Source organism: Neolamprologus brichardi, chromosome 7, assembly GCF_056152115.1.
Source record: "Neolamprologus brichardi isolate AB-2024 chromosome 7, ASM5615211v1, whole genome shotgun sequence".
Taxonomy (NCBI): domain Eukaryota; kingdom Metazoa; phylum Chordata; class Actinopteri; order Cichliformes; family Cichlidae; genus Neolamprologus; species Neolamprologus brichardi.
Genome location: NC_142110.1, coordinates 61,302,548 through 61,328,014, shown reverse-complemented (window position 1 = coordinate 61,328,014; position 25,467 = coordinate 61,302,548). Strand labels below are relative to the sequence as shown.

Below are 25,467 nucleotides of genomic sequence, written 5' to 3'. Positions count from 1 at the left end.
TCTAAGTTTGACTCCTCTCCTGGCTGTAGCTCAGGAGGTAGAGCAGGTCATCTACTGATCGAAGGTTAGTGGTTTGATGCTTCAATAAGATACCAGTGTGCTTTCTGATGCATCCATCAAAGTGAATATTAGCTAGGAAGCACTGAAAAGCACAGAAGAAAGTGCTGAATGGGTGAGTGTGGCATGTTGTATAAAGTGCTTTGAGTGCTCCAGGAGAGTAGAAAAGCGCTATATAGGAATCAGTCCATTTACCATAGCAACATGTGCCACTGCAATAAGGTTTGCTGAGATTAGTTACCCTAAGAGTAGTGGACTGGGCTATACAAGGTCCTTGTATAGAATACTAGAACTGGCAGGTCCTACAGCTGTGGAGAACATTATGCTGCGTAACATCACTCATATTACATGACTGACCCACTGGTGGTGGGTTAGTAATGTTCTGGGGGAGAAATGAACAGACTTCTACAGGCCAGGCAATGGGACACTAACTGGATATCAGGATGAAGTCCTTGGATCCAGCGCTAGACCAACACTGGTGCAGTGGTACCTGACTTCCTCCTGGTGCACCACAATGCCCAGCCTCATGTGGCAAGAGTATGCAGGCAGTTCCTGGAGGTTGAAGGAATTGACACCATTGACTTCCCCCACACCTGAGTCCAACAGAAGTCCAACAGAACACATCTGGGATATATCACGTCTTGGTCCATCTGACGCCACCAAGCTCAGTGATGCTCTGATCCAGGTCTGGGAGGTGATCCCCCAGGAAACCATCTGTTATGTTGTTAGGAGCATGCTCCAGTGTTGTTAGGCTTACATAAAAGTATACGGGGTCCATACTGAGTACCAGTTTAAGTTTGTACAACGAAATTCCAGCAAAATAGACTAGTCTGCCGCATAATTTTTTCATTCTTTGGGTTTCAGGTTGTATTTAAATTCAGCTATGTGTATTTTGGTAATTTAAATTTCCATCAGTCACCATGACAGGCATCCATTCCTAAAGCAGTATTCAGTCCATATCAACATAGATATTAAGCAATTTTCCCCCCTATTGAGATTTGATATTTTCAAAGTGTTCATTTATTTTTTGGAGCAACGTCTTGTAATAGTGTGTTCCAAAAAAGGTTAACTTGTGGCAAAACCAAAAATGTAACACACTGTTGAGGTGGTAGGAGGGAGTACAGTGATTGATTTTAATGGCTTCATAAACAACTATATAAAACAGTCCATAAAAATTCATGCATTTTCAGTGTAAATTCTTTTGGAAATATAGAGAAAATTAATCTACAACAGAGCGAACTGTAACAGTGACTTCATTCAGTTGGGTGGTTCACCACAAATATACTTGGCTGCATAGAAAGATTATTATTGCCTACAAATAAACTATGAAAGGTAAAGAAAAAAAAAAGTCATGTAAAAAGCATATTTTATTTAACATCTAACAGATGCTTCTATTTTGCAGACTGTGACAAGTCAGTTCCTGCCAACTCACTCATTTCACGACAGAGATCAAAGAACTAAGCACTAGTGAATGAACACTGGGTATGCTTAAAGAACTTTCCCTTTACCAAAAGTTACATTCTTAAAGAAATATACAGAAACTCATTTATAGAATGACAAAAAGCCTGAGTTGATGGGGTAAGCCAAGTCATAATAAATTCAAAGAGCCTGAGGAAAAAGACCATCGATTTACTATTTTACAAAAAATTTACAATAGTAGTATTTAAGGAAAACAAACATGATAGCTAAAAAAAAAGGGAAAAAAAGAATCCAGGTGTTTTTTGTTTGTTTGTTTTTTTTTTACAGCTAAGATGTGTTATTAAATAATGCATGCCTTGTGTGGGGGAATTACAAAACAAATGCACACACAAAAAGAAAACTGCTGAGGAAATGACAAATGCTGTAAATGAGGTACTTCAGGTGGTGAGCCTGAGTCCAGACACCTTAAAAATCACCTTATAACATTATTCATGTGACAACCAACTTCTTGTTCAGTTAACACTTAAATAAGGTAGATAATCACATTAAGAATGATTGAGACACAGAGACAACTAACAGTCAAATACAGGATCCAGTGTCATAGGTTGGTGACATATGAGGCAGCACTCAGGGTCAATTGTGTCCATTTGTGTAAAAAAAACGTTTTATAAAAATAACAAAAATTGTGGCGCATGCTGTTGAGCATACACGACACTACAGCTTTAAACTCTTAAATACAAAAATAAGCTTTGATTTATTTATTTTTCTAATCTGTTGCCTGCTTTGAGCCGCTCCCTGCCGGGTTCCCGAGATGAGCTGCTGCTGAAGCGAGGAGATGACAGTCATGCTGAACTGACTGATACGCAGTGCTTCAAACAGCTTCAGGTTGGAGTCCACAGTCTGTGTAAGGCATTTGCTGTGTTTCCGAGTTTATGGCTGCTACTTGCAGACCTGGGCAACTCCTGTTATGTTTTGCGGCTGCTCCAAATCTGCTCTGGTGTGCTCTTGTGGTCTGATGAGTAGTCAAAAGGTGAGCGGTGCCCCAGTGGTGACCGGGAGTCGTAGGGTGAGCGCTGCCCACTGGCTGAGCCTCGCTGCTCTGTCTGCCATTCTGAGTGGTAGCGGTAGGAAGAGCGGTGGTCTGAGTGATGATCCTTCATGTCCAGCCGGTGGTCTCGGCTACTGCGGAATTCCTCTAACTTCCTGTGCTTGCTGTCGTCATAGTATCTGCGCATACATACACATAAGTGTCAGAACACACTAAACAACACAAACGGCCACTTCTTTCACTATGACCTTAACTTCAGTCTAATTCCAATACAAATCAAAGCATTTTAGTGGTGTTTTCCACCTGGCTCTCTTCCTCCCTGAATATGAAGGTCTTGCAAAAGCAATTCTGAATTCTTTAAAACCTACTTAATGAGAGCTCACTTGTGGAGCATTTCATGTCTGGGCCTTAAAGAACTTGTGCAGCCTGTAAAAATCAACTGAGGACATTTCTATCTCTGGAAGAAAAACTTTGAGCAGTTCTCATCCCTCACCTGTCCTGTTTGTCTCTATCCCTGCTGTCTGGTCTGTAGTGGTCTCTGTGGTCTTTTCCGTTGCTGAAAGAGGAATACGGTCTTTTTCGGGACTCTCCAGCTGTGGATTTCCTGTGGGAGTCAGAGCTGTGTCTCTCCTTACTGGTGCTGCTCTCAAAGTGTCTTCCTGAAGGCTGATGCCTGTCAGAGCTGTAGCTGTCCCTGCTGCTCTCATCCTGGTGAGAGCTGTCCTTCAGCCTTTCAATATCTGAAGACAAAGAAGGGAAAAAGTGACAGCAGTGTCAACCTTTTCATCCTATTCTGTGTGTGTGTGTGTGTGTGCGTGTGCGTGTGACAATAGACTATACCTGCGTGTCTGTAGCCATGGGTGTTTATACTTCTAGTGTTCTGCTCCAATGCCTAAGAAAAATCATCACCATCATCACTGTGGATCTCTAACATCAGTAGAGATTATAATTATTAGAAATGACAGTGCTTTTACATACCTGGGCATTCTCTTGCCTTTTCTTTACTGCATGCTTATAAAGTTTGTGTAGTTTTCTTGCATCAAACTCAGTGAATTTGGAAACAAATATCCACAAGTTTCTGGAATAAAAACAAAAAACATTTCCATCTGCTTAGCAAATATAAATTACTCAAATAACACTTGTGTGAGACATTGAGTGTAAGTGTTCATGACAGTCTTAAAATGTACAAAGATGCCTTATTTATTTAAAAAAAGAAGAAACACATCCAAATCTATTCAAAGCTACAAATCTACCATGCAGGCATGTTACTTAGTGAACAGACCCACATGGTAGATTTATACATTCATGACAAAGTGTCCAAGGTTCAAATGGCATTAGTCAGCTGCTTAACTTGACATGTTAATCAAGACTTTCACTAGAAGAGGCCACGTAAACTAACTTTCTCCACTGTTTGATCAGGTCTGGATTTGAATACTCCTTCAAACACTCGGTTATGTGGTCTCCTATCTTTATGAGGCACTGCCGTGTGTGTTCGAGCTGCTCGCGCTCCGACAGCCCTTTCTCCGGTCTGTCCAGCTGCTTCAGAGCTGCTTTCACTGGGCGCATCCTCTCTTTACACTGCAACACAAAAGCAAATATACACCTCAGGAAGTGAAATCCATGTTGTTGCTGGAATTGAATTATGCTCATCTGTTAATCCATGACATTAATCATGAAACTATTTTCTATTTAGAGATTTGATTATTAGCCCAACATACCACACTAAAGGTCCTCTGATCCAGTTCCTCAGAATCTTCAGCTGCTTGCACATTCTCTCCACTAGCCGTTATGTGGACCGGCGTGTCATAAGTTTTCTTTGTCCGTTCTCGTACCTCATTTTTGGCTTCATTCTGATGTAAAAAGGTTCTGAGAGTTAATTCTTGACTAAATTACAATTCTATTCTTAGTATAATTATCAATCAATAAAATATCAATCACCTTTTCTTTGCTTTCCTCTTGTTTATGTACAACCTCAAGTGGTTTTGTTTCTTTTTTCTCTTTTAGCTCCTTTGTGTCCTTAATCTCAAAGCTTTCCTCCTTCTTCTCCTTTTTGATTTCTTTTTTTATCTCCCTCTCTTTGACTTCCTGCTCCCCTGATGAGGAAGCGTCCTGCTCGCATTCCTCATCATAGTTCTCTTCCTCGTCGTCTTCCTCGTCATCCTCCTCTTTAACCACCAACCTGTCTGCTCGGCTTCGTCGGTTTGGTAGCTTCATAGGTGCCAGATCCTGATCATTAAAGCATGTTAGCAACTTACTTTTCAAACTGAAAATTCAATATAGTCATCTTAGGCACAGCGCACAAAAAAAAGCAAAATAGATAAATTAATAAATGTACCTTGTCTGCCTCCATTTCATCCTCATCATCTGACCTCTTGTCTGATGGGAGATCTGAGGATGGGCTCTTAACCATCTCATCTGTCTTTGTTGACTTTTGAGTTTTGCTCTTTTTACTTCTGGGTTTCCTCTTTCGTGAGCTGGCCTAAATACAAAGAAGCATTATAGATTCTGGAAAACTTAATTGTCCTTCCATCCATCCTGAGGGGTTGGGGGACCTTGAGCCCATCCCAGCTGCCATAGAGCAAGGTACACTCTGGACCTTTAATTTAGAATCCCCAACTGCCCTGATCCAAGTTAACATGTCTTTGGACTGTGTGAGAAAGTCAGACTACTTAGAGATAGATATAATTAATCTATAAAACAATTACAAAACAATAAATATCAAGATACACAGATGACATGTAAAGTTATATGAAGACTTACATTTCCTGCTTGTTTCTGTGCTTCTTTTTTGGCCAAGTCCTTGCTCAGTAACTTGATGAGGTAGTCTGCTCTGGTCTGTAACTGTTTGGCTTGTGGTTTCTTGTCAGGGTCATCTGGCAGGAGCTGTTCAACAATGGACACAGTGAAATATCCCCAGTGAAAATTGCACACTACCAAGAAGTCAAAGTATGCATGTAATGAAATTCTACATTGTTGCTGATGTATGGGGGCTGTGTTCATGTTGTCACACTTTTTAAACACACGCTCCTTCTAAATATGTTTGTATTGCAGGTCTGTTTTTAGAAGCAAATGTGGGTGAAACACTTTGCACGTTGCAAAGCTGTGTATTAAATGAAGCATCAAAGCAAAAGATTTTTTATAATTTAATAATTTTAATTACTTGAATCATTGTGGTCTTAATTAATACCCCAATACATGTATTCCTGAGCATCTATGTATTCATAAATAATTATATACATGAGATTAGACATTTATTGTGCATGGACTGACCTTGTGTGTGAGATTAAGGTCTGGGTCCATCTTAATCATCTCCCAGCTGCCATAACCATACTCGTAGATTCCTATGAGGAGGCTGGAGTCGTCTTCCTTCCCCCACTCAATGTCAAAATGTGCTGCCTTTGAGTGACATGGAATGACATACCTATTCAAAAATATAAAATTAATATCACAGAAACAGAAATATACAAATTCATACAAATATACAGTTAGTCACCTCTAGGGGCAGGGTTGGTGTGTGCAGAAAAACCTGTTAGAGAATTTGTGTGTTACTGATTTATTTTTGATGTTTGAAAGACCAACAGCTTAGACAGCAAATCAGACTGAGTCATTTTGGTAATACTTCTGGTTTGACAGTAAAACTGCCTAAATGTGCAACGTGGAGATTTTTTCCCCCCTGTGGACATGCAGATGGATGTCAGAATTTTCCGTCGCGTTTCAGTAAGAAACAGTTAAGTTTGCGGTGTGATGCGCATGTAGTACTGTGATGTTGTAAACTGTTTGGTTGTGCTTAGGAAACGAGAGACTGTTTTATTGAAATGCCACTGATTGCATTTTGCAAGCATCGTCTCTGCCAGCTGATTGCGTGGCTCGGTACAATCGGCAAGATGAGGAAAAAAAGACGAGTGTAAGACTCGTTGGTCATTGTTCTCTTTTATAAAGTGCTTTACGTACGCAAACATACAGTTATTACTATTAATACAGTTATTAAATAAAGAAAATAGAAATATTTAACTTATTTTTTGAAATCCATAATTATGTAGATCTTTTAAATGGGACCTTTTATAAAAAGAAAGAACCTATACAGCCAGTTTGTATCTAGTTGGATTGGTTAAGTGAACTGTAATGTGACATTAGAGATCTGAAAGATTTAAACCTGTTTCTATTTTTAGAAAAACAACGTGATTTTGGCAGCACTATTGTTGTAATAAATCCATTCTTATTTCTTTATGGGTCATTCAACCATAGAGTGGTGGCTAGGGCTCTATTTTTTGCTGTGGCCTGTTAAGGAGAAGGTGTCTGCACAAAAGACAAGAACAGTGTAGACGAACTTATGAAGAAGGCAGAATTATCAAGGTGATGGAGAGAAGAATGCTCTCAAAACTAAAATCAGTTATGATCAATCCTGCTGATCATAGTTGATTTCAATTATGTATTAATCACATCTTAATGCTGATGCCCTGGAGGTTAATACCTTTAACATTTTCAGTTGAAGACTGACTGCATACTGCACTGACTCCACACTGGACAATAATACATACTGATACGTGACACATACGTACACACTTTGCAGAAAATGATTTTTTCTAAGTTTAGCTGCCTGCTCCTCCAGTCATCTTTATTATGGCTTCTCTAGTGGACGAAGCCTTGCAGACTTGATCAGCTAATTGGACGGGTAATGACTGAAGCCCTGGTCCTCCAGTCCATATATGAAATGTTTTTGGGAAAGATACTGAGCCCCAAGGTTCTGAACCCTGATGTTTGCATCAGCAGTGAGTGTGACAGAAAATGGTTAAAAGATACAGTGAGCAAAAAATTACTAAATAAAATTAAACAAATAATCAGTCTTACTTCTTTCTCTCCTCTGGGTCAGCAGGAATAGCCTTGTGCAGTGGAGCCAGCTCTTCCTCATGGGAGATCACAAGCTTGGCATTCACCTGGACTCCAGAGATCCTGAACGTAGGGCCTTTCACCTTCCCTCTTCTGCCCCCTGATAATCAAAGAAGCGGAACAGAAACTATTTCATGATTTCTTCATCTAATCCTGTGTGATGCCATGTAATTTCAATGACAACAAGTTAAACTGTGGCTAAACTAAATAATAACTTGCACTGAAATCCTAGCATAGCAATTTCAAAATAACTTGCCAAATACAAAAATATCTGAAAGATCCCGCATAGCCCAGCAATGCATACTGTGCAAATTTAATCTGAATGGAAATATTTTCTTAAATTATTAGAGCATAGCTGTAATTTAAAACCACAACACAACTCCCAAGATTAGTATTGACACAGACTTCAAATTATAACCTTATTGCTTGGAACAAACTGAAATCTCAAGAAATGACTGGAAATTAATAGAAACGCGGCCATGTTATCATTACAATAAAAATATACCACACATATATGCATTAAATGCACAGATTAGGGATGTGCGTGATTAATCAACTAAATGATGCTGATGTTGCTAGTTGGCACAACCCGCACTAGTCAATGAATGTAGTTGTTGAGAGTGAAGTATTGTGTTCTAAATGTCATGCAGCCATCTACCACTAGATGGAGTGGCAGTCCGGGAAACAGCAGAATAAACTGGCATATAACCACTCAACATTTGCGTGGAAAGAAGACTTCTGATGCTAATGTTAGCCACCTCAGAAAACCAGCATGACATAATTTACCCAAAGGTGCTATGATCCCGCTCAGTTTAGAACAAACAAACAAACAGCTCATGACAGCAAAGCAGAAGATATTTCAGTTTTGCTCAAGGCAGAAATATATATATTGAGCCTGAATACAAGATTCCAGGGCTCAAAATTACCACATCATGCTGTTGTTCAGCTTTGGAGATTGCAAATGCAACTTGAGTGTTATTTTTAGACTAGTCAGTTAGTCTCATTTTTTCAACCCCAATTAGTTAACCAAGAAATTTGTTGGCAGTAACATCCCCAGCACAGATATTTTAAATGAAATTCACTCAAACCAAAGCTACTTATTTAGTTTGTATGTAGGAAAACACACACAACAAATGTTAGTTTTCAGATTTAAATCTTCCTGTAGAGAGAAATAAACCGTTTTAGAACTTGAAATTATTTGGAATAATTGTCTTGTTTGTAAACCACACAATACTGATTTGTTTAGTCTTTGAAATTACTCCTTTTTTTGGTGAATGTAGGTATTTTAATTTGTATTCTAATATACCTTTTTCATATAAAGGTCTTGTTTTAAAAGAATACAGATGCCACATGTCCACCAGAGGAATAGACATTATGATAAGAAGGACAAAAAGCTTTTTATGGTTACCTGAATTTTTCTCTGGCCCACAGGGGTTTTCTCGTAGTGTTCTCAAACATCCATTGTGAACAGTCTCTGCCAAGCGTTTCAGGTCATGCTCAGACTTATCCACGAGTTCAGCATCACGAGCAATTGCGTCCAACCTAAAGACAGCACATGTTGAGCAGACTGCCATTTATGTAAACAACAAGATGAAAGTGTAGCGCACTCTACCTTTCCAGTGGTCCTCCAAATTTTTTGTAACTCTTGACAAACCTGTCAATAGTTTACAGATATGTTAAAAAAGAAATGTGTCAGGCTGATTAGATGTACACACACAAAACATAGTTAACATAGTTACCTCCGGATCTCAGCATCACTAAAACCTTTGATATTTTCCCTTGGAATGGTTCTGGGCCGCCCTCGTTTCTTTGGCCTCTTTCGATCAGATGTGGAGTCACTGTCGGAACCAGAGTATCTCCTGTTTCTACTTTGCCGGCCCTCATTTGCATTCTGATAAATCTGTTCAAACAAACCATTAAAAATCACCTGGAATTTCATTTACAGTCTCATATTGCAAGCATAACAGTTCTTAACAGTTTCTATGCGTGATATGGTTTGATCAGATTCGATACGAGCATGTCTGAAAGATTTCAGCGTAAACGCATTCTAACTTCTGATCAAGATAAAACATTGAGTATCTTATGTGATCCCTTCCATTTTTTTTCTCTCCAGCAGTATATAGTGTATTTGTTGTGACTCCTTGGGTACCTGTTTGGCACAATTCCTCATGCGTGGTAGCATATAGATTTCTTCCAGCTCTTTCTGTCTTTCCTCCTCTTCCATTCTCCTCCTTTGCTCCTCTGGAATGATATCATCCCAACTCCGCTGACTTCGCTCAGAGTCGATGTCTATTTCCTCATCCTCCATCATGGAGAAGTTGGCCACCTGCATAGATTTGCACACACTAAATACACGCACCACTTTAATAATGTAACATATTAAATAGTGGTTATCAAGTTTCTGAAAGGAGAAAGACAACCTCCCCCCAACCTTAAACTGAGACAACAGTTCTTCTCCCACTGTTGAAGGTCCGGGGTCATTTTCCCTGGTCTCAGCTCTTTTGAGGATCTCATCAATGTCCATTTCCTAGAGAGTTGATTACAAGAGACTTCAATTCAAATGAATTTATATAGCACCAAATCACAACAACAGTTGCCTCAAGGTGCATTATATTGTAAGGTAATGACACACTTTGGAAGGGAGCCAGATATTAATAATACACTGTGTCTGAATGCAGAGTGATATATAAAACCACAGTGAGTGAGAAAGGTGACTGAAGAAGAAATACTCAGTGCATCATGGGAATCCCCCAGCAACCTACACCTATTGCAGCATAACTAAGAGAAGATTCAGGGACACCTGATCCAACCCTAACTATACGCTTTAGCAAAAAGGAAAGTTTTAAACCTAATCTTAAAAGTAAAGATGGTGTCTGTCTCCTGATTCCAAACTGGAAGCTGGTTCCACAGAAGAGGGGCCTGAAAACTGAACTGAAACCTCCCATTCTACTTTTAAATACTCTAAGAACAACAAGTAAGCCTGTAGTGCAAGAGCGATGTGCTCTAATGGGGTGATATGGTACTATAGGGTCATTAAGATAAGATGGGGCCTGATTATTCAAGACCTTGTATGTGAGGAGCAGGATTTTGAATTCAATTCTGGATTTAACAGGAAGCCAATATAGGAGAAATATGCTCTCTCTTTCTAGTCCATGTCAGGTACTCTTGCTGCAGCATGATCAAGAATGGATCATGAAGTGCTGTGCATGTGTATAATGGACCAGTTTGGAATCGTAAATTAACGTAAATCGTAAAAAACCGGAGGAAGTCGAACTAATCGACTAATTCTGGTCTCTGGCCAGTTGATAGTTGGAGTAGGTCAATGTACAAGTGTACTGGGGCAATTAAGATAAGATAAATAACCTTTATTAGTCCCACACATGGGAAATTTGTTTTATTAAATTAAATCAATTAATTAAATGTTATTTTAAAGGCAAATAGTGTTAACATACTTTTGAAATATTTTTTCTCTTTTTGATGAAACATTTGTTTCATGCAATGCTTTTTACATACATTTAGACATTTGCACCATGGTACAAACCTGAGGCTCTTGCTCCTCCCCCTCTTGTTCTTTGAAAAGCTCCTCAGCCCCAAACTTCAGGATTGCAGAGAGCTCCTCCTTGTTGAATGGTGCTGAACTGTATGCAGTAACACACACACACACACACACATACTTATGTGAGATTAAGTCACTCAAATTTTGGGGTGAAATGGACTTGGCAGCGCTGCCAGAAACAATATGGGAACAAGCACATAAAGTTACTTACCTGGACGGAGCAGATCCTGTATGGAGGACAGTTTTCCCAGTCGTATCCATCCTCTGAATAACAAGATGGTCTAGTACCATTTTCTTCTTTGCCCTCTCAATGATGTCCTCCTCCACTGAACCCTTTGTTACCAGTCGGTAGATATTCACCTGCCGGTCCATAACAATTGGTAAGATAGGCAAGATAATGATAAAGAATAAGTGGACTGGTTTTGTATTGTGCTCCCTTACGCTCTATATAACATGCCCCACAAACACTTTTTTTCTATGCTTAAGTAGCCATCAAACATTCACACACATTCTGGACACAGAGAGTAACTTGGGGTCACAATCTTGCCCAAGGATATTTGGCAAACGGACTGGAGCAGCCAGACATCAAACCAACAACCTTCTGATTAGCAGATGACCTACTGTACCTCCCGAATTCACTGATTCATATACTGCACGAATCAATGAACACTGTTTTTAATTCACTGGTAAATTTTCAGCAGCTGCAGCTTGGTGTAGACTTAGGTCTATTATTACTGATTAATACTAATGAGAGTGTACAAAACTCTACAAATGCAAATACAGTTTAAAAAATATAATGAATTTGAATGATTTAAGTTTCTTCTTACCTGTCTTTTCTGTCCAATCCTGTGGGCTCTGGCTTGCGCCTGCAGGTCATTTTGGGGGTTCCAGTCTGAGTCAAAGATGACCACTGTGTCAGCTGAAGCCAGATTGATACCCAGACCTCCAGCACGTGTAGATAACAAGAAGCAGAAATCCTGTGCATAGAAACTGATATTAGGTACAGGTCTTCCTAAACAGCATCTAAAATAATTAAGAGTTACTGTACCTCTGAACCCTCGGCATTAAAGTGGTCCAATGCTTGCTTCCTCATCTCCCCTTTGATGGAGCCATCTAATCGCTAGACAAATTTACAACATTCAAAATTATTAATATATTTAGAACGGATATACAAATTTTATTCACAATTTTTATGTGTATGTAGAGTTGTGGTCAGAAGTTTCTATACATTAATCATGGGAATGGAGGTCAAGCCATGGCCTCAAGTGCCTTAAAGCAACTGTTGTTGTGACCTGGTGCCATATAAAAAAAAATTTAATTGAAGTTGAACTGAATTTGACCGTAGACTAATTTTGGTACAATATACATGGGTGCATAATTCAAAATAAATTTACACATAAAATAAACTCATTTCTAATCCACACAGGGTAAAAAGTATACATGCAGGTTCAAATATATACCTCTATTACTCCTGGTTACATATTGCACCTTGACCAGACACTTTTGGTAGTCTTCAACAATATTCTGGCATAATTATGACTGAATATTTGATAGCAGTGGTGCCGAGTTCAGGGTTAAGCTCGGGGCTTTAGGCATTCCAGAAGCATAATACTGGTATGTTTTAGCCATTGCAAAACCAGTTTTGATATGTGCTTGGGGTCCTTGTCCTGCTGAACACCAAGCTGTGTTTATGTTTTAAAAATCTAGCTGTTGATTTGAAGTGATGTTGAAGAATTTTGGCATAGTGCTCCATCATTCAGTATCTTTGTGCAATGTACTAGAACCAGCGGCAGCAAAACATCCTCAAAGCATGACATTGCTACCGTGTTTGACAGTACATTTTTCTTACTTCTTAGGTTTAAAAGCCTCACCTTTACTCCACTAGTCTAAGTCTTATCTGACCATGAACCGTCCTCTCATCTGAGGTTGATAGTTTAGGTCTTTTTCCAGACCTTGGCAAAGTCTGGAAAATTTTTAGGCTTTGCTACACCTGTATGAGCTGATGATCTTGGAATCTGCAGTTGTTTGGAAATGGCACCAAAAGACCTTCCAAACTTGCGTGAATCTACAGTTCTCCTTGATCTTTCCCATTATTCTGACTGCTGGTCAATCAAATGAGTGCTTTTAATAAAAACATGTTTATGCTGGCAAAGAGACTACCAGTTGCAGTTAATCATGATTACTAATTACGTTAACCCACCATAGCTCTGTTGAGAAGGAAAAAAAGATAACACTGTGGAACATTCAGCACCACTTATTGAAAGATTTAAGTGAATGTATGTATATATTTGAGCATGCATGCATACTTCTGACTTTGTGTGGGTTAGAGAAAAGCCAAAAATATTGAAACTTGTTCACGTAAATCATGTTTTTAAAAAAAAAAAGTCTTTAAAGATGCATGCTGTGCAATCATTCCATCTTGGAAAGAGAACAGTTTAAATAAAGCGTTAAAAGCAAATTACCATGGCACGATTAATGACATGATATGTCACTGATGTAAAGTTCTGACCACAACTGTATCTACAATATGTATTATGGTATTGGAAAAACAGCGTGTATTTACCTGAAACAGGAACTGTCTGCTCCTCAGATATTCAGCCAGGATATCAAGCATTCGTACCATCTGGGAGAAGATGAGAACTCTGTGTCCCCGTTCTTTCAAACGCACCAACAGTTTGTCCAAGAGAACCAGCTTTCCACTGCTGCGGATCAGATGCTGTAGGAGGACAATAGCGCTCAACAGTCATGACATAAACTGAATATATAGTAGGTAACGGTTTACCTGATATACTTTTGGAGCACACAACACAAAATAGTTGTTACTTTTATTCTAACATGATCACCTTAAAAATAATTTAAAATGCATACTGTTCCATACAATAATAACTTTAAAAAAAAGGTATTATGGTAAGTTGCAGAATTTTTACCTCAGTTTTTAAGAAAGCAAAAGAAAATGTGTAGCATGATATTTTCCAATTATTCACATGCAAATATAATTAGATATAATTTATATATCTAACATATAATATAAATGTTAGAGAATTAGTTTATAGAGATAACCAGTCAACCCTCAAATGGCAAAAATGGTTTTTTGCACCGCTGACAAAGCATATAGTGTTAAATTAGAGCAGCGTGTCCATTTCTTCTTCACTTTTGCGGACATTTAGACACACAATCTAAATCTGGTTTTGAATAGAATTTATCACATGAAATGCACAGCTAACATTTATTGCAGTAAGCATGATTCTTATTTGGGTTTCAAAAACCAAGAATAGAATGATTAAATGTGGTAACACATTTAGGAAAATTAAATACATTTAAATATTGTAAATGTATTTATTTTAAATGAGTAAAACCTCAGCATCAATATTAATATTGTTACTACATAAAACATACCTGTAAAGCTTCAGCTCTGTTAAGGAACTCATTGTCCTCTGGAGGTTTAATAAGGTAACAGTGATTACAGCACTTCTTCAACTCCATCATGATGTTGAGGAAACCTGACGTGCTGCCTTTGGTACCTTTACTCAGAGCCTTGTAGTTCCTTGTTAGGATCCACCTGAACACAAACAGGCAAACAGGACACATGCATATATTACTAATGCTATAATATTTTTAATGATGCTTAAACTTTGAGCCCCCGACCCCAGGCTACACATCCCTGCCCATGTTTCTTGAAACGCAGGCACCATCCAGCTCTTACTTGTAATACTGTTTCTGAATGGCACTCATTTCCACTCTGAGAATCTGCTCCACTTTAGCTGGAAGAGATTTCTCCACATCCTTCTTGACACGGCGCAGTAGAAAAGGTTCCAGCTCTTTGTGAAGACTGGTGTAGCCGGAGTCTCTACCTTTGCCATGTTCATCCTCAAACAGCTCCCACGAATGAAACCTTTTGAAATGACAAATTTTACACAAATCAACTGACTTGTAGTGATATAGAAAAGAAAAACAGGAACAAACTGGTTAGGTGTGATTATTCTTAATTTCTAAATGCCTTTAAATTTGTATCTATTGTGTTTTTGTTATATTATTATACCACTGTCAAAACTATTTTGCCCTGTCTGTCACCATTATCCACTATTTTGCTTTAATGTAAACAAAGAAAAAAAGTGCATAAACATTATCTGCACATATAACTCACACCTTTGCCTATGCAGTTAATGTAAATGAACAAATTTACTGGTACTGACATACTAATTCAATACTCTAATTTCAACTTAGATCATTCTTAAATTAGTAGAGCTTTAGGACTTACAAAAAAGTGCTTACAGTGGCATCATAAGGACTACATGTAGTGAGAAATACTTAACATACTAAGAGCTATTGCTTGAAAGTAACATTATCCATGGCCTACTTTTCAGGCATAATGAAGTGCAGCAGGGACCAGAGCTCTTTCAGGGAATTTTGCAGTGGTGTTCCCGTTATCAGAAGCCTGTGATTGGACTTGAAGTCGATCATTGTCTTGTAGAGGAGGGAGTCATCATTTTTCAGTCTGTGCGCCTCATCCACACCAATGAAGGCCCAATTAACACTGCCCAAAAATGACTGGAGACAAAAGTTGTTTAAAAAAAAAAGTAAGTAATTTTAACATCTTCTGAGTCGAGCTCTATCATTTCATGTGTTACAACTATAAAAATAGGCAAAATACACAACCGAGGATCTATAATGAAGTAAGCCAGCTGACCTTGTCTTTGAGGAGAATCTCATATGTTGTAAGGAGGATGTTAAATTTCAGTCTCTTGCTGTGAGAATGCATCCACTCATGTGTTCTGATCTATTCACAAAAGAAAAGGAAGACATACAACATTAAATTGTAGAATTAAAAAAACAAAACAATTGATTTTCTCTGATAAGCCCCGTTTAACAGGTGTTTAAAACCACAATACCATATTCCTGCTGCTGATGTCTCCCAGGTAGACCACAACATTCATTTGAGGGGCCCACAGATGGATTTCTCTCTGCCAAGACGTTAGTGTTGAAAGAGGCACAACCAGCAGGAAGGGCCCATACAGTTGGTGCTCATTAAACAGGTAGTTCAGGAAGCAGATGGTCTGGATCGTCTTCCCTAACCCCATCTCATCAGCAAGGATGCAACTGTTGCTTCTATGAATTAAGACAGAGCAGACCAATAGAACAGTAAGCATGTAAGAACAGAACATAACCCAAAAAAATTTGGTGGGGATCTAGGAGAAACCCCAAAATCCAAATAATGACAATGTTTTCTTGGATATTTGTCATACTTGCACCAGGAGTGGGCCATCCAGTTCAAGCTGTCTAACTGGTAGTCTCTGAGCTCCAAACCATCACCTCCTATGTAAGCTGGTTGCTTCTTCATGGGCATAAATCTAGGTCTCTGTTTCAGCACCTAAATGACAGAACAGAAGTTGGAGAATTCCTTTCTGAACCAAAACTCAAAGCTCAGTATATTTCAAATCAGAAAATGTAAGAGAATAAAGTTTGGAGTAAGTTACCTTGCAGTCTCTGAATGGAATGGTCTTAGATTGGTTTCTGCTCATGTAATCATCGATGCATTTCTGGAATTTTTTAGCAATCAGACAACCATCTTCCCAACTACACTCCGAGTATGGTAAGCCCTGCCATTTGCACAGGTAGTCTGGATAACCAGCTGCTGACTTCTGGTTTGAATGTCCTGGTCAAAAAAAAAAAATCAGACTTATTAAGCTATACACATCCAGTGTTGCCGATTATATTGAGAGCAGAGTGCTTTATATATGAAAAAATACCTATTATTCGCTCTACAAGCTGGTACTGAGAACGCAGGTCATCCATTAATTCTTCCTGACAATTGAAATATTCAATATCCTCTGGAGACGCTGCCTTCAACCTGGTGACATGGAAAAAAATAAAATTGAAATTTAACAATGTATGTATTGTTTTATGTATTATTGTAGGGTCTACCTTACAATCTAAAGCGCCTTGAGGTGACTGTTGTTATGATTTGGCGCTGTATAAATAAAACTGAATTGAATTTAACAATAACCACTACTCCATTTTTAATTTTTCAGAAAGTAGCAAAATAAAAGACCGCAAATTTCTGTGAGCAGTGTTAATCCCCATAGAAAAAATAAGAAACTTTAGAAAGTTGATATAGTGCTGTGGCAACCCCCACAATCTGCAGACCTGGTGGATTACTGTTATTTCTAATAGTTTCCAGAACAAGACAGTAACTAATTTTCTTTTTCTTCTCATCCTAGTTAGTGCTAAAGTGTTTGTATTCCTTTCTTTTGGGGATTTTTGCCATCTTTCTGACAGGTTTATTTTGAATTTTCAGTCCAATAACAGTTTCTTTCACTTACATTATTGTCTTTTATTCAATAATATGATTATGACATTTCCTGCTGCTCAATGTTTAAAACACTTTAGCAAGCAAAGAGCTCTTTAAAAGCTTTCTTAAATCAGCAGTGCCAAGTTAAAACGCTTACCATTTTTTCTTCTCCTGCTCCTTCTTCTTAAAATTGTCCAATTTCTTCATGCCCTTGACATTCTGTAACTTGAGTGTCTCCTCGGTCTCCCAGGTGTTATGGATATGGGCCCAGTTCTTCCACTTTATCAAATACTGGATATCACCAGCTTCTTTGTTGGGATCAAAATTTGCATCTGGATCTCCATCTGCCTCGATAGCGTATACAGTTGTTGAACTGCCTGTTGCTGTTAGGAAAAATAAAGAAATAGTGCTTAAAATGTATTTACTTAAAGACTTGAATAGACCATAAGGACTGTTGAGCTGTTTGTGTCACACAAAAAATCAAAATAATAAAATTTACCTCATTGACTTTGCACCTTTAAAACCACTGTGATAATTCTGGGCGATTCCTATTTCAGCGTCAATTTAACCAGAATGTATGACATATTTGATCTTGACTGTGTTTCTTACCTTTTTTCCTCCCTATCCTGCTGTCCATTACTCTCTCCAGTGTTTCAAACTCATCTTCTTCAGGCTGTGGAACATCTTCACCCATAACTTCAACCAGATCATCTGAGTCAGTCTTCAGCTCCTCGTCCTCCTTATAGCTAATGTTGACCGTGGCTTGCCGCCGTGGCCCTCCAGATGTAATTTTCTTAAAGTTATCATCCTCATCATCAGATGATGAACTTTTCTGGGCTTTTTTTCTCTGGGTGTTGCTTTTTTTTCCATTTCGAAAGTTCATCCTGAGACACGAATAACAGATAAAGAGGCAGTGAAGTTTAACTCTTTACATTCCTTCACAAAACATCAGATCCAGAGCTAAACAGCTGAAGTGATTTACTGTGATGAAATAGTTAAAAGAATAGTATAAAATAGCATATCTAAGCAATAATTAAAGACCATCTACCAACTCACTTGGTTGGAGGCTTCCTGCTTTTAATTTTGTGACTTGGCTCATAGTCTGATGCTGTTTCAGACTCTTCTGCTGATGAGTCTGACCCAGAACCACTACCAGATTCTGAACCTGATCCAGAGTCAGAAGAACCTGATTTTCTTCTCATTTTGGATCCACTGGAGGAGTCCGATTCATCACTACTTGAAGAGTCCTGAAAAAACATACCACAAAAGTTTACAAAAAACAAAACAAAATGCATGAAAAGTCAGATTATGATCATTTGACTTAGGTACACTTATGCAATATCTAATTGTTGACTAGCTTCCATTCAAATGGCAAGAAAAATGTTTTTGGGGAAGGGTTAGGGTCTATAAGAGTATAAAACAAACCTCATCCGATCCACTATTTGATGAGCTTTGTCTCTGTTGTTGCTGCTGCTGCTGCTGAAGCTGCTGTTTCCTGAGCATAGCAGATCTTTGCACTGCTAGGATACTTGGGTTTGACTTCCAGAACTGCAACCAATGAATGCAGTCAAAGATTAGCAAAAACAGGAACAGTACACTGCAAATGTGCCAGACCGGTTAAATAAAATCTACGTTTTATTGAATGGTCCAAGGTTTTGCCCAACCCTGCTGTTCTAAGCTAACGTGTAATGCAAGGGTCAGAGTGTGGCGATATACAGCTATAGCCCTTTTCCATGAGTACCTACTCGGATTGACTCAACGCGACTCGTTTTTCCATTATCAGCTAATGTGAGCACGGTCAATATAGCAATGTGGCCAGAAGTCTCAGGGTATCATTTATATGGTACACAAACACATGCATGTCAAGGCAATAGTATACACTACTTGGCGTATGGCTTATTGTCAGACCCAAGGACCACAGGGGTGCGTTTTGTCCTCATTGTTGGGTTTTAAGAATTGCAGGTTTAATTTTAGTGAAGGAGTCACTTTAATGACGCATCAAGTTACGCCATTGACTGGCCAATCTATAGCAAAGTGTCTGATGATGTCAAATTTTGAGATTGCCTCAGACTCTTCAGAACCCCGACCAGGTAAGTGTTTAAAAACAAACAAACAAACACGACAAAACTGGTACCAGGTACCATCACCTAATGGAGTCGAGCCGAATAGGTACTAATGGAAAAGGGCCATTAATGTACTAATAGGGGAGTAGAGTACAACTATAAACCACATCAACAAGGCAAGTTGTATGAGATCCTTAAGATATGATAAAACCTTATAAACAAGACTTTGTTTGTGATATTAATTTTAGGTTTAACATGGAGAAAATGAAAAGAATATTGGAAAAATCTGATAGCACCCTAGCACAGGCCTTTTAAACCCACTGAATGCTTTTCAGGGAGTTTTTAGAACAGTGTGTTAGTAACTTTGTTATTAACACACCATTTTTAAATAGTTTTGAGACTGGATGCTTTTAACAATAAGAAGACAGTGCTAGTTTGTTTTATGTGCAGGTTAAAGGAGATATCTTAGCCAAAAATGACTTCAAGGTTCCTCCCAGGAGTAGTACAGGTCAAGGTAATGCTAGGGCCAAATACATCAACCTCAGTTTTCTTCAAATTTTAAAAGTAGAAAATTACATGTCATCAAGTGCCTGCAGCACTATTTTCATCACTATTTTATTGGCCTGTCATGTCGTCTGTCAAAACATGAATAGATTGAGTTCTGTCCAGATTATATCGATCATGTCTCAGATTTATATCAAGGAAAAGTTATTTAGTGATAATTATCTTTATCATTTTATCGCCTAGCCCAATGCTGCACTAACCTCTAGTAGGACAAGCACAGAGACAAGTCCACTGTCAACGGCCATAAAAAGATCATACTAGCACTGTATGATAGTATGGCAGTAAGACCTTCACTAGTACTGTTTATGTGCTATTAAAATGACTTTTAATTAACAAAGACAGCTGGATGATTTGCCTTTTCAATCAATGCTTTAATTGCAGCCATCTATTAAACTGATAATTCTTAAAACTCAATAAATAGTGATCAACTTCACTTTTAAGTAAACTTGACAGTGGGAACCAAAAAGCTTAGACAACATTTTTACAAGTGCTTCTCTAAATAATATCATGTTTGTACATATGCAATAGAAAATAGCAGCCCACCTTTTGGGAATTTAAAACTTTATTTTTACCTCAGCTCCATCAATGTTTGACTTATTTGGTGGGTCGATCTTCTCCTTTGACTTTTCTGTGTCAGAATCGGATTGGCTGCCAGAATCTGAGCCACTTCCTGAGTCACTGCTCCCTGATTGGCTGCTGCTGCTGGAAGAGCTGGAACTCGAGCCTGAGCCGGATCCTGAAGCTGAGCCCGATCCAGAACCGGATTCATCATCAGAATTACTGTTACATATAAAGACATTAGTAATTACTAGATGAATCAAGTTCTCAAAGCAAAACATTACAACAGGTTTTACATACTTGAGCAGAAATAACATAACAAAAGTTGGGTTTCCCATATCAGAAACAGAAATCATTCAACCCCTTGGGAGTCTCAACTGCTCACTCTCCAACCCCTCGCTTGCTCAGCCTAAAGGTGGAGATTGACACATAACAAATAGGTGTATGGAATCAAAAAGAGGTGCGGCAATGCCTTCCAAAGAATTCTATATTTAAGAATTCTTGCTATACCATGAATGATTTTCTATGCAAATATAAATAAGACTATTTCGTCATAAACAGCAATAATCAACTGCTTCTCCAGTAAATATATCATGTCACAATATGAAGCCAACTGCATCACTCATATCTGCAGCTTTAGAGAACCATTAGTGACAATAGTGGAGCAGTACAAGAAATCCTGCCTGTGACAGGGATGGGCATCAGGATTTTATCATTATCAATTCTATTTATCAGGGTTGTCACATTATTAGAATTTAAAGTTTGATACCAATACCCAGGAAAGCACACGATTCCATTTCCAGGGCAAAAATATCATAGCATGCTGCTAACATGGACACTGAATGTAATGATGTGAATGGGGACAGGACAATGGCCAAGAACACAAAAATGAACTGCTATGAGACAGCCCTGATGGATTCTCATGGACTTGTCAAAACCAACAGACTTAGACAAAAACTTTTTTTTTGTTCAGAATAAACAATATAAATTGACAGAATATACAAAGCTGTATTTTTTACTGTTACCTTGATTAATTACTATGTTAAACAGGAACTCAGTCAATCTTATACCCATAGACAAGAGCTGTGGGGAATTTGTAATGTAATGCAAGTAAGAAAACCTTTTTTATACAGCACCTTTCACAGGTCAAAAACCACAAAATGCTTTATAAAAAGGCACGAACAAAAACACAGAAGATTAAAACATAAAACAGCATACAACCTGAAACTAGTTAAAAGCCAGTCTAAATAAATCAGTCTTCAGCTGCTTCTTAAAAGAATCAACAAAACAGCGCAAACACAGAGGTAACGCATTCCACAATCCAGGGGCCACAGCTCTAGAGGATTTATCCCCTCTGTTCTTAAAGTGAGTTTGTGGGATCATTAACAATCTTTGACTGGAAGATCTCAGACTGCAAGAAGAGTAAGGACTAAAATGTTTAAATGAATTCTAAAACAAACCAGTAGCCAATGTAAAGAGATTAAAACTAGAGTAATGTGCAGTCTCTTTCATGTGTTGGTTTAAAGTCTAGCAGCAGCATTCTGTACCGACTGGAGACGGTCACGTAAACACACTGTCACACTAACCAAGACGAGCTGAAATAAAGGCATGGGTAATCATCCTTAATTCAGCTTTTGACAGAAGAATTCAAAGCTTAGAAATATTTCTTAGTTGAAAAAACAAAACAGTTTCAAATTGATCCACGAGAATGGCTCTCCAAAGACATGGCTAAATAAAAATAAAAAATAACACCAAGGTTTCTGAGTTTGGATGCTGAGGGATGACTATAACGTGTGGTACCTTTAACAAGCAATTTATAACCAACAGTTACAGATTAGTATTAGGGAAATGCTACACTGTCTCTATGTAGCTTTAAGTGCTTCACTGCAGCTAAGCTAGCTAGGTTTCAGGTATTCATTTCTCTACTACTTTCTACACTCACATATACAGTATTTTATAAAAATGAATTATAATAAATGTGTAATTGTGTACATATTTTTCAGTTAACAAGTAAAAAATATAAAATGCATAACAAATGACATAAACATTTGTATTGGCTACTGACAAAGGGCCTCCGATGGTGTAGCATTTGACACATTTGCCTGGCAAGCAAAAAATTGGTTTCGATTTGATTGGGGTTGCATCCAGAAAAAACTGTGCCAAATCAGGCATGTGCTGCTACCTTCTGTGGCAACCCCTTGTCACAAGGGAACAAGCAAAATTAGATCTCTCCATCACAGACACCTTCTGACGGTTGTTATTATTGATCAGGTGTATGGTGACAATCTAGTATGTAAGGTATGAGATGATGTTCTAAATAAGTAAACAACAAAGTGTTATTTCTATTTGTGATAAAAAAAAAAAAAAAATCAATACCTGGATTCTCCACTGCTGTTGCTTACACTTTCATCCTCACTGCGTCCAGCCATGCTGAAGTCAAAAATATATAGACTTCAACCTGGCAACCTGTAGTATTATGGTCCACGTGTTTAACCTGTGAGCAAAAATACACATAAGTTTAAAAAGAACTGTATGCTACAAATGCTACAAGTACTTGGGGTTATATTATTACTTGTTGAAACAAGAATAATATCAGGAATAGAATTTCACAACAACATGCATTAAAATATCTGATTAGGTGGAGCTTGATAAAACTCAGATCCACATGGCAAAGTACAACAGAGCTTAGTGTACCATCCGTGACTGACTGCAACCAATGCATCAAAGCTTGTCCTGTGAACCATGCAAGCAGGGACGCAAATATACTTTCGCTAAACTAGTTTCAATTGAAACCATTTCAAGTCATCTATCAGGTCTGTGGTTTCATCCTGAGAGAAGTGAACCGCGTCTGAAACGCAGATAAACGTGTTGAGATATGACCATTTCAAGTTAAATCTAGAAAAGTGTGATCTGTGTGGATGGCTGTCACTACATGCTACTTGGCTGAACGTCATTTATCCCACACCGCAGAGGCCTATCAGGCCTGCACTATACCAGCGTGTTTTCATGTACACATGAAGCTCCGTGTGTACCCGAAGAAGATGAAAAACTAAATAAATAAATAAAAATTAAATCAGAATAAATAGTTTCAGGACACCCTCAAGTCATCACTTGGGTACACTATCACTATGGTTACAGTTTAGCAAGTAGCTCAAGCTAACTAGCTATTACCGGCTAACGATGGCAGTATTAGCGATTGGCGGGTAGGAGTAGCGTATGCAGACAGAGCCAGCTATAAAGAACAAATATACAGAATAAGATTCAGCACAAAACCTGCAACCACCTGATTACCTGTAACCACTTTGCTATGTTTATCTAGCTGCAGTTTGCTAGCCGCTTTATGCTGTGCTATTGTTTTCTGGATTTAAAATCCTACACGTGACAACTGTGAACTTTATACCTTTACGGTATGCACCGCAACCAAGTAGCTCAAACTGTACGTACCTTTGGTACTTTGTTTCATTTTGTGTCAATGTGGGTAAAATAAACATGAGGAGAACTGGCTCACAGGCCATCACAAGGGCTGTCAAGGCAAACAGCATTAGCTAACGCTATGAAGCACGAGGCTAGCACAGAAGCTAACAAAATGAGAAAACTTTGCTCTAATAGGAAACCAGTAGAATGATAACTTTAGAGTTACAGATGATACTCAAAGTTAATCATCAATAATACTTAACTATGTAAATATATGCACAATCAGTGGATTGGGATGAACAGTTAAACAAATTTAGTATTCATCATTAAACCCACAAAACCAAATTAGCTAACCAACTTCACCCTCTCCCATCTTGTTTTCATTCGCTGTTCACTTCTCGCGGCTTTTACAACATCAACATGCAACGTTAGCTTACTTTTCGCTAGCGTAAGGACTAAGTAACTAAATGATGTGTGTTACCTGTCTTTAGTTTAGGTTACTCGTGAAACTCCGATAAAATATTTGTCTAAACCAGCCTTTCCAGTCCAGGGGTCCTTTCTTCTTTTATTTAACTGGCGAGCTAGCAGCTGCTGGTAGCTAATGCTACCGTAAACTTGCTAGCTATCTCCCGGTTAGGGAGCGCAGCCCGAAAGACTCCGGTCGATAGAACTGGTAGAATGTTGGTTTTCCTCTTCTTAACCAATGTCCCGTTTGCCGTTTTAGAAGTTACAAAATACAGTGCCCGTTGATAAGCAGCGACTGTAGAAAGCTAGCATTTCAATCCAGTGTCTTTCCACAACCGGCCTCCGCCATGACGCCGTAGGGTTCACTTCTCCAGGAAACCCCGGACAGTGACGTAACGACCCTGCTCCTTACTCCTCCACTGTAGCAGCAGGAAACGTCGGTTTCTCATAAGTCGTCTTTATCTTTATCGGAACAAATGGAAATAAAGCTAGTCTGATAATTTAGGTCATCACAACAAGGTTATACATATACAAGGTCGTACATAAAAGTCCGTCTTGTTTAAGGAATTACGATAGTCGCCAACCGTAGTTTCTGTTGTTTGAAACGTACAACCCTTCACTTGCCGGTTTGTGGTCTTCTCCAGACCGTGTGTGTGCGTGTGTGTTTGGTCCACTTAACGTGCTTTCTCTGCTCTTGGCGAGTGTTCCTTATATATAAAAATGCATTTTGAAAAACATGTACATGAATCCAATTCAAACTCACACGTACAGTCACCTGGGCTTTCAGAAACAATAGCTATTTAGAATAGAGATTATTTTAAATAACCCTGCCTGTTTTAGAGGCAGTGACAGCCGCACGCGCACTATCTGAAAAACTATCCGCAAGCAGCAGAAAATTAAACCCTTATGTTGCAACATCGCCACCTGCTGGCGTCATTGTCTACTGCATGCTGAATGGACCTCATTTTACTTCTGTAACAAATTTGACATTAAACAGATAAACAGACAGATAATTGGTCGATAGTGCATACACTGATAGAAATATGACGGATATGCCTGTTAACTCTGACAACAAGATGATCTGCTTCAGGGACTAAGGGGGCATTAGGTCGACAGAATCACTGCATGTGTTTGTGGGTATGGACCA

General features: G+C 38.5%; 1 protein-coding gene across 2 annotated transcripts; it reads right to left on the bottom strand.

Annotated features, from left to right (window-relative positions):
- Positions 1-1,162: 1,162 nt before the first annotated feature.
- On the bottom strand, positions 1,163-24,689 carry chd1 (chromodomain helicase DNA binding protein 1). Of its 2 annotated transcripts, none has more exons than XM_006797387.3 (36): positions 24,337-24,689; positions 22,818-22,935; positions 20,456-20,663; positions 18,682-18,804; positions 18,313-18,503; positions 17,866-18,140; positions 17,414-17,639; positions 16,715-16,815; positions 16,442-16,620; positions 16,211-16,335; positions 15,857-16,073; positions 15,655-15,744; positions 15,325-15,515; positions 14,671-14,859; positions 14,364-14,526; positions 13,531-13,683; positions 12,016-12,087; positions 11,795-11,944; positions 11,179-11,327; positions 10,953-11,049; positions 9,843-9,938; positions 9,561-9,737; positions 9,151-9,311; positions 9,024-9,065; positions 8,820-8,953; positions 7,373-7,511; positions 5,795-5,945; positions 5,285-5,407; positions 4,860-5,003; positions 4,463-4,750; positions 4,243-4,374; positions 3,924-4,102; positions 3,503-3,602; positions 3,365-3,416; positions 3,018-3,264; positions 1,163-2,703 (listed from the first exon to the last, which is right to left on the bottom strand). In XM_006797387.3, exons 2-36 carry the CDS (start codon positions 22,868-22,870, stop codon positions 2,442-2,444), a joined length of 5,379 nt encoding a protein of 1,792 aa, XP_006797450.2. In that variant the 5' UTR covers positions 22,871-22,935; positions 24,337-24,689; the 3' UTR covers positions 1,163-2,441. The 2 variants fall into 2 exon arrangements, with proteins under 2 accessions (XP_006797450.2, XP_006797451.2); XM_006797388.3 differs by lacking the exon at positions 24,337-24,689 and adding an exon at positions 23,886-24,047.
- Between the last annotated feature and the right edge of the window lie 778 nt (positions 24,690-25,467).